Below are 15191 nucleotides of genomic sequence, written 5' to 3'. Positions count from 1 at the left end.
GGTGCGGTATTGTGACGGTGTCTTGGGGAGGAGCGCCCATAGTCATGTGATGTAGCCATATCGGTGAACCTCGTTAACAAATTTCAGTGTCGTGCTTGTGTGATTGCTTGGTCCTTGGATGACCGACAGTATGTCTCGGATTTATTCTAAAAAGTGGTATCATGAGCAAGGTTCGAAGAGATTGATTTTGTTGATCTAGAGGAGAACACGTGGAAGCTGTCAACGGATCTGACGTGTGTGATTGGAGACATGGCAGTTGTTGCGTCGGTGGATCAAGGTTGCTCGAGTTGAAGATTCACGAAGGACGGCGTCGTGTTTGGAAGACAGTAATCGGAAGCATTGGCGAACGGCACGTCGTACGTGTTATGTGGGTTGATCGGTCCGATGGAGCTGTAGATCAGATCGCGTGGCGTTTGCAGTTGTCGAGTCATTCGGAGGTCTCGGCGAGTACGCGACGATTGGTGGCGGGGGGGGGGGGGGGGGGCACGAGTCGCAACGTGTAGTGGCCATGTGGGCCTGGAAGCACGTGTGGAGTACGGGAGAGGCGTGCTGCCGCCCGAATCAACGAGATTTGTTTTGGAAAAAAAGGAGGACCGGATCCTCGTGTACGACACGGACGGAGGCAACAGATCAAATCAGCAGATGAAATCCATTGGTTGATACGTATACATCGGAAAGCACGCACATGGCAAAGCAACAACAGCATCGGGAGTTGAAATAGAGCAACTACACGTGAAGATCAAAAGTTTTTGGTTGAATTGCTACTAGTACGAGGAGGTGACCACGTTAGGTTTGCTTATGTACTTTGGCATGTGGAAAGAAGCTCGGTTATTTTTCACAAGGTCAACCGTATGAAGAATCATGACGCCATCGGGCATCGGGTTTGAGGTGGAGAAGTTCAATGAAATTGAGAACCTTGGGTTATGACAGACATGGGTGAAAGATTGTTGGCACAACAAGGATGCTTGAAGGCGTTGCGGAAAGTCATGTCACCTAAGATGGAATTATTATGTGATGAATGGAAATTCACGGAAGATGATTTGGGAGCCTTGAAGCGTGTCGTTGCAGTCGAACAAGTTCGGCTGGGTCGAACTGGACTGTCTGACGGATCGACGGGGATGTCGGTCAAAGCAGAAGACGGTGGTGATTTCAGCGAAGACGACATAGGAGCGTGATGCTGATGGTGGCCGACTTCTGGGGCGTGGAAACACGTGGTGCGGGCCCGAGGGCTTGTGCGGCTTCGACAAGACTATGGCGCAGGGTTGATTCAAGGCAATGCACACATGAGAGAGCTTGAAATCGACGGGGCGCGAGGGTGGACTGATCATCTACCATGGAGTCATGTTGAAGGTGGAGCTGGAGTCTGATGGATGACTACACTCTGTGCTGATGAGGGGGTTACGGCGTAAATGCATGGAGAGTCGAAGCCTATTTCAGCGGGATAGCGAGAGACACGTGGTTTCAGACTGGGTACCAGTGGTCTGATGGAGACGTGATACTCGGCATCGGTCGGTGATGATCGATGGTTCTCTCCAGTGGGGGTTGAGGCAGTGGGGGTTAGGTACCCGGGAGACTCGACCAAGACAGCAGAGGCTCGACACGGTGATAGCGGCGAGGCGTGCGGTAAGCACGGGACACAGCGACAGGCCAAGACACTGGTGGTCAGATATGTTGTTAGACAAAGTGTGCAGGGGGTGCTGAAGCAATGTTGACGAGTACCGGATTCAAGTTGGTGACTGGGTCTATCGGTGCCGGTTGATGGACATGAGTTGACCATGGAGAATCTGAGAAAGTGGCGGAAAGTCTGAAATTGTCAAAAGCTGAGAGAGTACATGGCCATATATTTTGTTGTGTTCAGTGCACATGGCAAAGTGCGGATGACAAGGTAGAAGGAGATTGAGTGCTATAGCGGTGGGACATGTTAGAGACTATCCGGAAAAAGGGTGAGACAACTGTGAATTTGATTCAGGGCGACACAAGGCGACGGTGAAATTCCTTCAAGTTTCAGACAGACGGTCAAGAAAGAGCAGTGACGTTGAGTTCAGGTAACTCTAATATGTGGCGTCCAATATGTGAGTTGTTCACTTTCACGCAGACAGTGGTCGGTGTGTGATGGTATTGAACGGATTCTCCGGAAGTTGGGAGCACAACGTAGAGTATTGAGGAACTTAATTTTGCTCGAGTATTGACTGTGAGGAAGACGAGAAGGGACTACAGTTGTAGGTAGAGTCACGTGGAGTCTGGGAGTAGCAGCGGTGCTCATGGCGTATCTCAAGTCCAATGTACATGGAGGTTCGACGCATGGATGAATCCAAGGTGGTGGAGAATATTCGCCAAGGTGAAGTTTGTTAGAGTTATGTCGAATATTATTGTACAAGGTAGGTTACAGTTGGACTTGGTTTGAGACTGTGTGTAGACAGAATAGGAGTCGTGTCCAAGTAGGACACTTCTATCATATGCCTATCATATATAACGGGGATAGACACACGATGTAACTTATGCCAACATAATAGCACGGACATGCGGGGGAGCCGGCGGCGTGTGCCGGCGCCCGGGCAGCCGGGGTGCGATATTGTGACGGTGTCTTGGGAAGGAGCGTTCATAGTCATGCCCCGGAAATGTAGTCATATCGGTGAACCTTGTTAATAAATTTCAGTGTCGTGCTCGTGTGATTGCTTGGTCCTCGGATGATCGACGGTATACCTCGGATTTATTCTAACATATTTCATATTCAGATAAACGGTGTAACACAGTTATCGAATGAGCAAAGCTTGCCATATGGCATTCCCTTAAAAAAAGAGCTTATCATATACACCATAAATGGAACTCTAGCCACATAATTATACAAAATACAGAGTATCAGGTTTTCCAAGAGCTCTCCCTTCAATTGTCTTGTTCGGGTAGTTGTACCGTTTCGAGTCTTGAAATGTTCGAACCGCTATCAAGTGTAGAAAGCATTTCCCACATGGGTAACCACTCGCTACTAACACATGAAAAGGGGTTGACCCGGTCAATGATCCTCGTCACATGTGTGTTTGACTTGGGTATTCCTAGTAGGTTCTTGGGCCTCCTCACTGAATTCACAAGCAACTGTTGAATATTGTAGTTGCACATTGTGGTCTCCCCTCTATGTCTTACCGACATTCTTCTACTGGAGGCAAGACCAGGAATGGCTCGAAGGTAGATATCAGTCCACAGAGCTGCACCAAAATCAGCATCAAGAACACCACTTGATCACCTGCAGATTCGACAAGAAAATGAATTGGATCAACTACATAATCTGAAACTCATTTCTAGTTCTTCCTGCATATCTTCTCCAATATTCTTAATTTGCTAGTTAGTTATGGTACAGCGTACTGTACAAAATGATAGCCTAATGAATCACCTGGGAAGAAGGTGGCATCGTGACGTTTTTGTGCCCATGAGAATCTGCGTTGATCAGTGCATGTTCAGTAAAATTATCTATTGACAATGTGAAGTCTTTCGTTTATTGAAGAGCACAACAGGCTATTGCGAATTGTAAATCCCGTAAGATCAGAAATGTAGTAGCTTGATGTATCAATTGTTTACTTTATATCTTTTTGATAAAATGAGGTGTACTCACAGAATTCCTGCCCCTACTGGAGCAACTGCCTTGAAAAACGACATGCCGGTTGTCGCTATACCATTTGCAGTGCCTCTCTGGTCTTGACGCTGGTATATATTGTATTTCAGAAAAAATGATAGTGTTGCAAAAAATTCATCTAATCGGAGCTAATATACATACCACTGCATTGTTCTGAAGAAGGCACATTCCACAAGTGATAGTTATCTGTATAAGTTTGGAAGAGAGGATTAGATACACCTTAATACAAGTAAGAGTATAATAAGGTGATCAGTTTTGTGGTAATTGGAATGGTAAAGTCTCCAACACTTTAATCTACTTATCATCCTTTAAGAATTGCAGTAAAGGAAGAGCGTCGGGATGCTTACCCCGAGAACACTTTTTGTCATGGCTGCAACATAAATTGCAAAAGACAGTTTTGTTCCAGACAGATATGTCATAAAAGGGAACGTAGCGAGTACAAGAATAGATAGAGACTGCAAGGCCATTGTCAACATAGGAGTTATGATCATGAAACAATTTTTTCATTAATTTCTAATCAAGGCACAATATGTTAAGTCAACTCACGGAAGCAATGCGCGATGAATTGAGTGGCCCGAGAAATTTATTAACCCAATGATAAATTATAAGCTGATATACAAGAAGGCTAGCACCTGCAGCAAAAGGAGAAACATAATTATTTCCCATATATGCACCCAAAATTCTTGTGCAGGTTGCATGAAAAGTACAAAATGTTCAAAATAACAAAGTCAAAGCAGAGGGATGCCATACCTGACACTGAAAGAACCTGGCCAATATCTCCAGATGAGAAGCTAAGGCCGCCATACTTTCTGTCACTCACAGCCCATATGGAAAGTATCTAGTATTGAAAGATGATTATAGTCATAATATTAGAGAATTCAAAATATTAAACATTTAGCAATGTAGTCAAAAAAGGTGATATGAGAAATTAACCGAGTAGCATCTGAGTGATCTACCCACGAAAAAACAGATTAAGATGGATTTGCAAGACATGTGACGGGCAAAAATTCAAGGGCAAAAATTCCAAAACAGCCAGATATTTTACCTCACTATATGCCGTTTCATGAAGACCAAACAGACAATATGATAGCATAGTTGACATCCATGGCCAGTTCTGAAGCAAACTCTTCTTACGAGGCATATCCCAATGAGCCTGTTGCGATGGCAAGGCTTTGACTATTCTGATATCCTTTTCAGTAATCTTATGTTTATGTATAGTCTCCTGTTAACATTTGAGTAACCATATTAATGGAAACATTAGAAGTTTTTTTTCTTCAAAAAGGAGGATTACCCCGGCAATTGGGAACATTAGAAGATATCTAAACTTATTGAAACATACTTCTATGATGAAGTTGTATATAGCATAGGCAGGGTATTTTCGTATTAGCAATTTAATGTGCAAAAAACTAATGCCTATTTCCACAAAAACATATGCCTAGAATGAAGTTCAGAAGTGGCATGATAGTGCTTCTGTACATACCGGAAGCCATATACAACTTATTAGAACAACGGCAGCAAAGATTGACACAACGAGACAAGGTAACAGATATGGGAACCTGCAAATTCAATTAAAGCAATGAGTCATGAAGTAGTTCCAAGCAGAATGGAAAATGAAATATATCTTGTCCTTGAAGGATCTACCTCCCGAAAACTGACTCCTTGGAAAAGGTCTGTGGATATTTTTCAGCAGGCTGACAAAAGGAGGATAAAGAAATTAGGAAATGGAAGCAGCTCATCTCTTTATTTTTGTTGAACTAGCAATTGTACACGTGAATAACACGTTCAGCCCAACATAAGTAGCAAAAAGAGTACTATGTGGGTTGATCCAAGAGTTGAAACTATTTTAGTTATATTATAATGTCAACTAAATTATAAGATTGTATAATGCTTCATTTCGATCACACAAGTATAATGGTCTATTAATTACCTGGGCAAGGTAACCACCAAGTCCTGGACCAATAACAACACCCAAACCCCACATGGTATTCACCTGTAATTATTTTTTTTCAAAGAACAATTAAAGAATATTACATTGCTCTAATCATTGCACCGAGAGGATTATGGTGCTCAAGAAAATTACAACTGAGATGCCAAGAGCTTGGTGTTCAGTTTGACAAACTTCAATGGCATAAGCCTACAATGGATAGTAAAGTTTATGTTATCACATACCCAACATATAGATCACAATTGTGAGGCCTAGATCTGCATGTTGAATGAAACTGCTACATGTCAAGTACCTTAATTGGTCCAAGTAATCCATTTAGAGAACCTAGAAGAAGTCTTGCAGCAATCGCCATCCAATATTTTGTACTTAGCCCGAAGAATATCTGAAGTATGACCCTGCAATATACAAGTGACACGGCTAAGTGACTACTGAATTATTATACACTTGCACACAAGAACTGCTGCTGAGTGGAATTAGAATCCATATCACACTTACACAGATAGCATTGAAAATGCAATTACAGGCTTTCGTCCGAGACGATCTGCGGCAATACCCCAAAATATCGAGGTAATGGCTCTTCCAATCATGTATGAAGCAGCTGCATTTGATAAGACCAATAAATGTGTCTAAATATGTGTGGCACGACACAACCTCTGAAAATTAATAGCTAAATGCTGATGAGTTATTTTTTAACAGAGCCGTACCAAGAAAACCAGCATAGGATCCAATATCTTCCTCTCTTTTAGCAATGTTGAAGTCTCTAACCTGTAGAAAGGAATACAGTAGGGAGATGAGGTGTTACTTGCATGAAGCAACTGAGATCCTGAGATGTTGCGTTACTTCTATGAAGCAAAGTTGCGACCTTTATCTCCTATAGATAAATGAATAATTACCCATACTTTTGTGCAGTTCTTTTACGATTTTATTATGAAGAGTAAATTCAGTTTTTACCCCCTACTTTGGCATTTTTACGCTAGTTACCCCATTCAATATCTTTTCATTCCGATTACCCCATTTAGAGAAGTTTTGCCACTTTTTACCCCTTATAATTTTTTTTGGGAGCAATCTGCCAGGTAGGTCCCGGATATTAGGTACAACATGGTGTGCCACGGCGCGGTTCAGTTTGTTGGCACAATCAGAAATGAAAAATGCCCTGCTTAGTGCGACTAGTAAGATACTTCATCTCTCTTTGCAAAAAAAAAAAAAGATACTTCATGTCTGCTGTTTTCAGATGCCGCCAATGTCAGGATATGCAAAGTCAACATTTCGAAACCTTCTGGCTTATTATACAAACCTACCCAGATATGTGTTTTCTAAATGGAAGTGATATTATTCGATTTTTCAACAAAAGTTACTTTGAAATTACAGGGTGTGGAAGTGGTCTTCCTAGTGGCCAGCAGTTCAGTACTTCTACAAATAAAATGGAATATCAATGGCATAAAAATATAGTTCATGGATTTGTGTGTTAGCAGGTCAATGTCACAAAGTAATACTAGCATGTACTTCCTCGAGTAATTATTATTGCTTATCTTACTTATGTTTGTGCCAATAACGTTTCTCAACGGCACAGGTCCAGAACTATGCATGGATTCTGTGTGATTTGATTTAATTGTTGAGGTTAATTACTCACCATTCACATAGCAGTTTAGAAATTGATCTGTCCTAAATCACCTGCTAGCTAGAGCGCTCTGGTAAAAATTAAAAGAAGTAAAATCTGGCAAAACTTTTACTAAATGAGGCAATCCAAATGAAAACTGTTACATGGGGTAACTAGCGTTAAAAAAAACAAAGTGGGGGCAAAAACTGCAATTCGCTCTATTATGAATTTAAAAGCAGAGCGGTTATTTGGTGTGGATTAATTTTTTACTGACCTGAAAAATGAGCAATTAAAGTAAATATATCCAAACTTAACTTTAATTCCGCTTCTTCATTAGCCTCGACTAGTAATCTTTTAAGATTCATAAAGTTTTCCTCACTAATGTACTATATTTTTCAGGGAAATACATACCATGAAATACATGAAGGGGTAGAGGCATGTGATTGGTAGAGCTGAAAAGGACGAAGCCAAAAGCATGTTATCAAAACAATGATAAATAAAAGATAAAAGTGAAGTATATTAATTAGGTTTGACTTAAATCTTTTAAGTAATATAAAGTGCCCCTTAAAAAAATAGGTTTGAGCGGAACTAAATAATGCGGCATATGGAAACAAATGTATGTAGTAGTAGAATACATAAGCATGACAACAACCAAGTACCAACGTGTGCTGCTCGAGTTGCTGGTTGTTTCCTTTTTCATTGATGCATGTCGCTACATACAATTTCTCATGGACATGATAAGCTCGATCAAAGAAATGAGTGTGGTTTTCAAAAAGGGGTTTCATGTAGCCTGAGCTACAAAGGAACTTTGCGCAAAGAAAAGAAATGAGTGTGGTTTTCTGTAGCTCAGGCTACATGTTACTCCTTATCTCAGGGAAGGCAATTTTAGACCAATGAGGCGGATGTGGTGTTGCAGACATGATAGTGTTGTTGGTTTATTCAGGTGGGCAAATAAATAGACAGTTAAATGGATAGATAGAAGTTTACATCCAGCGAGAGTGGTGGCAGCGACGAAGAAAAGCTCCTTGTAAGGGATCCTCCCGCGGAGGCTCTCCTTCCTCCGGTCCATGGCGCACCCGGGGCACCCCTCATGGTGGCAGGCCGCGGCGGCGTGGTGGCACACAACCACCGACGGGGGCGGCTTCTGCAGCAGTGCTTCTTCCAGGCTGCTCATGTCGGTTAGCTACCTGTAAACTAAGTTTGTTTTTGCTTCTTCTTTTTCTGGACACAAAGTGCTTTGTTCTTTTGACCTGATTCGATCAGCTGTGGACTCACTGAACTGGGAGCTAGCTGGTCCTCCTACTTATACCAGTATCTGCCTAGCTAATGTCCAAATACACAGCTTGATATGCTTAATTAACTGTCCCTGACTAATCTTGTCAAAAGAAAAACTGTCCCTGACTAATCTGTACCGTGCTTACGGAGGCAAGGCAGGTTTCATGCCTGCATGAAATTGTCCGGATCGACCATAGATGCATGGAGCTAATCTTGCTTAACTAAGATGTCTAGCCGACTGATCGAAGAAGTGACGTGGGAATTGGCAGCTAGCTTCCCTAAATATCTCTTGTAATTCACCAAAATATCCTTGTTCAGCATCCTCGATACTAATTAGTACGGAGTAGTTCGCAATATTTCACTAGTGTTGGAAAGCACGCGTTTGGGGTGTGAAATATGACACGGAAGGCCGATAATTCCAACACTAAGTATGCTTATGGACACTCGAATACAAATTGCTCCTTCAGAAGATGCTGGACAGAATCGGCGCACGCGCACACAACTACACCCACAAACACACATGAGCAAAATTCCAGTGGGCAATATTGATCGACCATCTTAAATGTCCACATCATCGGGCGGCCTGTTCTACAAAGATCCCATGCATGATGCATGTACGCGTGTACCATGCATTTCCGCATGCATGATCCGCTAGAGGTTCTAAAAAGCACCATGCATGTCTAAGTTTCTCTTGAGAAAACTTCATATAGTATTGCTTAGCATGCAGAGTGATAATATTACATTGTTTTTGCAGGGACATCTTTGGATTCATCCATATATACCAAGTTTGATGGAGATTGACATAGCTCATTAATTAAAAGCGCGCTCCAAGGTGGAAAAATGACGAGACATTGTTGTTGGTTCCGTTCATTTTAGATTGACCTATAATTAGCATGATTATAGTCAAAGTACAGCGAGCTAGTTACTGATAAGGGTTAGATATTTACAATCTTCACAACTAGAACTAGAAAACACGGCGGTAGGTATATGGCTGCATGATTCAGTCCGCCCAACAGAATCTTTGCTTAATTAAGGTTTGGCCACCCTATTCCCACAAAAAACATGATTGCTACCAAATATAGATATTTTTATCCTGTAAATGAAGAGCTTGGGGTGACTCCAACACAGGTCATCAAAACAGACGTCAACAAATATCCATGGGCAGCAATGGGGCGAGAGGCCATCTAACTGCATGCACCAAATGTCCGACCCATTTCAAACAGGTCTTTCACAAAAAAAAGAAGAAGAAAATCATGCTAACCGGACCATGTTGGTTAAATTTTGATATATTACAATCAAACGACAAAATTTCATAAAGTCCCAACTAAACCAAGCAAAATTCGTCAAAAAAAAGAACAAGAAAAATTTAAACTAAACCTAAACTTTACTAGGCGAGGTACCGGATGTGACCCCGTAGGCATGGTCTCCGAGGCCAATGACACCTCTGGCGTCGACCGCATCGTCATCGCGGCCATCCAAGTTGTCATCATTCTAGTGGCAGAGCGCTCGCAAGGCGTCGTGGCATCACTCGTCAGCCACCGCGCGGTCGCGGCGCAGCCGAGCTAGCATAGAGGCTCAACTACCTCCGTCTAGCATCGATGGTCGGCGACATGCCCCATCTGGCACCGCCGCCATTATAGGGGAAATTCCATTTATTCCCCTAACTTGAACTCATTACTCATATTTACCCCTAATGTTTGAGATTGCTGAAATTTGCCCATCCTCCATCAAGTCACCTTACAGATATGTCCTTCCGTGTTGTTTTTTGTCCAACCAAAGATTTTGACCGTCTACGAGACATTTCTGAGACGTTTTTGCCCTTGTATGCATATGCCGTTGATATGTGGGAAACCATCCTGAGAAAAATAAAACTAAAAATATATAATCTCTCACCCCTCTACGGCTTTGGTTAGGGCATGTACAACGGTGCTATCTTAGCAGTGCCACATAGGATAAATACTAAGGTAGAGGAGAAAGAAATCATAAGAAAAGGCTTATCTTCTCTTATTTAAGAGATGATCTCTTAGCATATCTCACCATGTTTTTAAGAATTGCTAGTTATCTACTACCCCTATAAAAACACAAAAGGGCGGAGAACCAATTAATCCCATCCATCAAATCCTGTGATCTGATGGTCTACATCACTCCATGATACTAAATACGTTTTATGCCTTAATTACCCACCATGCCATTAGTCGCTAACCTCTCTTGCCTCTTTTCTTTACACAAGAAAAAGGAAAACTGCCTCCCGTTATCCTCTCCCGAACACGCCGCCTAGGCAGTTTGCCGCCCGTCACCGCCCCACGCCTCGCACGCCACCTCTTCTCTCTTTCCCCTCGACGACTTGACGCGCCGGCGGACCGGGAGGCAAAGATTTTCCTTGTTTCTCTCCGCAACCGACCTGCAGCCATTGCCATCCCACGACGCCACGTCGGGCCATGCATCTCGCCGTCGTCGATGAGCCCCCCCTGCAGGCACTGCCACGTCGCGACAGCTCGCCATGCCCTGCATCTCGTCGCGACCCACATCTGGCCCACCGTCCATGTCACGACGTCCCCCCATCTTGCTGCTTCCGCGATGCCCTACATCCGCCAGCTGCTTTGCGTCCACCTGAAGGTCCCCCGACCCCCGCCCCGGAAGGCCTCTGCATCCCCTCCCAACAACCGACACGCTGTGCATCTCAACTGGCCACCCCGCATCCCCTTCTGAGATTACTTCTCCCATTGAGAGTGGAACTGTTCTATGAAATTTGAGATGTATATACATTCATATGAATGCAGTTTCATCCATTGTTGAAAGAAATGTGATATCCAATTTCAGGTTTTGTGAAGCCATGATCAGCTAGGGATTGGATAGCAGAAGCATAGCGTGTATAAGATCTGAACACTGAAGACTTGCAATGCAGCTCAATGGTATGCCTTCCTCATATCCTTGTAATCTTTGAAGCCTAAATTCTGAACTGTTTTTATGCAAGCCTAAATGTTCTTATGTGTTACTGCTTTTGTACAAGACAACATGAGTACAATGTCTACAAAAGTATTTTTGGTCTGTTTTGTGTGCATCGGGCAACGCATACTTTAAACTGTTGACATTGCCCTTCACCCCCCACTCCGCTGCCGCAACCGTTCAGGCCCTCGCCACCAAGCCGGCAAACTTTCATCAGGGTTTTCTTTACCTTAACTTTCAGAGGTTGGCTGGGTGTAGGAAGCTAGCTCACAGGACCAACAAGCAAATGAATCGCACATACCCTGTAGCAAACAAATGAATCTGAGTTTACAAAGCATGAACCGTCAATTGGATGGACTGATGAAGCACGAGGGAGAAACATGTGGTTGTGTCCAGACTCCAAAGAGGGCAAAATAGTTCAAGAATTTCTGAAATTGATGGTATTGCTTGAGATATGATGCTTGCACACAAGAGAAGTTCATGCTTGTGATTGCAAAATCAGTGTATATGTAAATATCTTGTCCTGGCTTCACGAATTGGCAGGGATTTTTGAAAAGTCTCACTTCGGCAGGACAACTATGGTCTTGATTATATGTATTTTGACATTCCCACTTTTCTTTTGAGCAGGCTACTTCAATTTTAGGTGAGCTGGCAGGGATCACAAGCATAGGTGCTGCATTCCCGAATCTCACATACACATGTACGTAATATTCTCCCTCACATAAAGTCTTGTTAGTGCATGTATGGAGTTTTGCTCACTTTCTTTCTAGCTAGCTGCTGGATTCATTTCTTTCCATGGCACCGTATAGTTTATACCTCAGAGAGGTCATTTTAGTGCATGATGTTCTGGTGTAGCTACCATTAGCTCAACTGGAGCAGAGCAACATTTAATAGGAATTCCACCATAAATATTTACCCAGATACAACATTCTTCTTTGAAATTTGAGTTTTTTTCAGAAGGTGTAGGATCTAAGGATGAACTATCTGTGTTACTGATTATACAACGAGTTTGTACAAAATATTCACTGGTGTTGGGTGTTTTGAGCTGATTAGGTGTGGAAGGCGATCATGCCCTGTCCGTTGCACTGGGTTTAGGTGTCGTTGACATATAAGTAAGCAGTCCTCTGGACCAGTTTGTTTTGATGGCTTTAAGTGTTCGAGGAATCGCCTCTCAAGGAGGCGGTTATTTGTGTTGAAGGGATGAGATGGGGAAACGTAGAAGGGAAGGTGATTCCTGCCGGAGGAGCAAGAGGCGATCCGGCTAACAGGTTGTATATTTGGGGTAGTGTAGGGGATCTTCAGGATAAGATTAGTTTCAAATATGGCTATTCTTGGCACCGCTATCTGTTGATGTTTGCAGCCAAACCAAGACCTAAGGTTCGCCACTGATCTAAGGTAACACGTAGGTTCGCCACTGATCTAAGTTCCTTTTATTCACATTTTCAGATTTTCTTTTTATATATGCAAAAACAATACTTGTTTCACTGAATCCAGGCAAGACTTGAGACTTTACTTGTTTTACCTGAGACTTGCTGATGGTGGCCCTGCTCCGTGTCTGGCTCACTGACATTATCCAGTCACTTTGAAGTTTTAACAATCTCAATGTGTGGCTCGTTGATATTAACAAGTCACTTTTAGCAATCACGCTGTTTTCTGTTCTGCTCTACTCTGATTGTATTGCCCTTGTTACAACTCTCGTACAAATGTTTTTTCAATGGTGGATGGCTGGAATTGGAACATTTTTTTGTAGACAAAATGGTGGTGCCATGGCACATGGAATTAGAAGAATTTTGTGCTTATTTTCTATTCAGAACGGAAGCAACTTTTTTTCCTTGATCGTAGAGAGAAAGGATGCAATTTCGTTTTGGGTGATACAAAGTTCATACTCTAGAGTATTTCCATGGTCATTTTGTACTAATACATATAGAGATTGCCTTCAGCAAGTGAAAGATCTAATATTTTTAGATGACCTCATTTTTTAATTCTGATATATCTATAATCCTTTTTAATTATCAGTATTGTATCGGAATATAAATTGCATGTTGTGAGCCAGATACATGGAAATTAAATTTTTATCTATCGATGGTGACGCTCCTTCATCTGAGAAATTCTTCTTACTCCGAATTCTGAAGTCTCAATGCACATATTGTTCCAATGTCTGATCATTGCACATGCTTATTCATCTCTTTTCATCAGTTGCAAGTTCTTTAACACTTGTGCTTTCACAACCAGATGAGGAAGAATAATCCAGATGAAGTTCCAACAACGTCTATGGATCGTTCCCCATTTATACGGGTTATTTCGCCGCACGAAGGAAGGAATTTTTGACCATCCATGTATCCTGGCCCACTGTTTGCATTTTACTTACACCACATACCCTAGAGATTATGTATACTATGCAGCACATGATTATAGTGTTGAACTGCTGATGATATTAGTGGGGTCCAAACATTCTTTTATAGAAGCAAATAAGTAATGAAATGTATGAATATGACTATAATAAGCCTATGTACCATTGATAATTACAGAAAACAGATTTAAGGTGTTTAGGACAAATGTGTTTAGTTCCAAAGGCACTGGTATAACAAAAAAGCTTGAAGTTTCACCTTAATGCAACTAAACATTAGTCTATACTTATGAAAAACAATAGCAGGCATTGATGATTATTATTGCCTCTACAAATGGTCAGATTTTGAAGGCTCTGTGCTTCAAATCTCATGGGATTTTCTTGTTCTTGGATCCAGGTGCCAGATGTCCTAGCACTGGAGTGAAACAAATGTGTCTACGTGTAGAATGCATGCAGCAAGGGGAGCACTTTTATTTATTGCTAGATTTATTTTTTGAAAGCTGAAGAGAGATAGTACTAAGCAGGTTAATCAGTGTACATGCCAACATTCTCGGCCGTTTGGACAATATTGATTTTTCTGAGAGGTTGTCACAACATGGCACTCACCTAGGTGGATTGGGACGCAGACTTGAAGTTGCATCCAATTACCATTTGGAATGACTAAGAGTTCATGATTCTTACGTTTACATGATACCTCAATCCTTATTTTTATAGAAAACATTAATTCGGCCACCAAATTACACATTGAGTTGTGAGAAATTTATAAATTAGTAGTACTTAACACCGTTTGGAAAATTGGAAGTGGCTCATCATTAGGCATTTTCGAGGTACTTCCATGAATTGACATATGATATTTTTTTCTCTTGGTTGTTTTTTGTTTAAGAGAAATTCATTACCATAAGCATGACAAATGTATGATGAATACATAGTGTTTTAAGGGCTACCTGAATTGTTATTCTTGTGCTTTCAAGCTTTTTTTATGAGTTCAAATTGAGTATATCCATCGTTGAAGTATAACAAACAATCATGCACACAACATCTTCTAAAGCCTTCATATATTTTTTATAGCTTTGCCGGATCAGTTCAGTCACACCATGATACACAATTGATTGTTGATCTTTGAGGGGTTTCAAATATTTGACCAGTACTATTTTTATTGCCGGTGAAGATTAAAATGTTTATTTTTTCAAGGAAAAGATTAGCATGTTTCTTACTCGTCCTATGTGATGTAAGTTCTTTTTTTCAAACTTAGAATTACTTCGACAAGCTTACGGGGAAATGAGCTTGACAAGATATCTCGATTCATTGGGTTTATTATGAACGTCCTTTTCACTAAAATTATTTCAGCCCCCCTTTTTAGCTAAATTTTGACCCCCCCCACCCCCCCAAAAGGAAGTGTCAAAATAAATGCTTTTCTAAATCAGCACTAGTACACCAGTCACTCCAGGAAATTTCA

The 15191-nt window shown here is 41.8% G+C and overlaps 1 protein-coding gene across 1 annotated transcript; it reads right to left on the bottom strand.

Moving 5' to 3' along the window:
• Nucleotides 1-2761: 2761 nt before the first annotated feature.
• LOC125553502 (protein ZINC INDUCED FACILITATOR-LIKE 1-like) lies at nucleotides 2762-8460 on the bottom strand. Its single transcript, XM_048717275.2, has 17 exons — nucleotides 8155-8460; nucleotides 7579-7619; nucleotides 6275-6335; nucleotides 6066-6168; nucleotides 5863-5965; nucleotides 5706-5759; nucleotides 5553-5615; nucleotides 5267-5316; nucleotides 5106-5181; nucleotides 4671-4847; nucleotides 4376-4463; nucleotides 4172-4257; nucleotides 3973-4080; nucleotides 3767-3811; nucleotides 3605-3693; nucleotides 3386-3429; nucleotides 2762-3238 (listed from the first exon to the last, which is right to left on the bottom strand). The coding sequence occupies exons 1-17, from the start codon at nucleotides 8339-8341 to the stop codon at nucleotides 3135-3137; spliced, it is 1479 nt and encodes a 492-aa protein (XP_048573232.1). The 5' UTR covers nucleotides 8342-8460; the 3' UTR covers nucleotides 2762-3134.
• Nucleotides 8461-15191: the final 6731 nt, after the last annotated feature.

This window comes from Triticum urartu, chromosome 4A (genome assembly GCF_056163025.1).
Source record: "Triticum urartu cultivar PI428250 chromosome 4A, HENAU_Tu73, whole genome shotgun sequence".
In the NCBI taxonomy this organism is placed as follows: domain Eukaryota; kingdom Viridiplantae; phylum Streptophyta; class Magnoliopsida; order Poales; family Poaceae; genus Triticum; species Triticum urartu.
This window is presented reverse-complemented; position numbering and strand designations above follow the sequence as displayed.

Excerpts from the sequence above, each read along its gene's own strand:
- LOC125553502 (XM_048717275.2), bottom strand. The coding sequence starts at position 8,341 with ATGAGCAGCCTGGAAGAAGCACTGCTGCAGAAGCCGCCCCCGTCGGTG. Across the intron at positions 4,464-4,670 it reads ATGAAACGGCATATAGTGAG|ATACTTTCCATATGGGCTGT; the intron begins GTAAAATATCTG and ends TTTCAATACTAG. Across the intron at positions 4,081-4,171 it reads ATTCATCGCGCATTGCTTCC|TCTCTATCTATTCTTGTACT; the intron begins GTGAGTTGACTT and ends ATGGCCTTGCAG.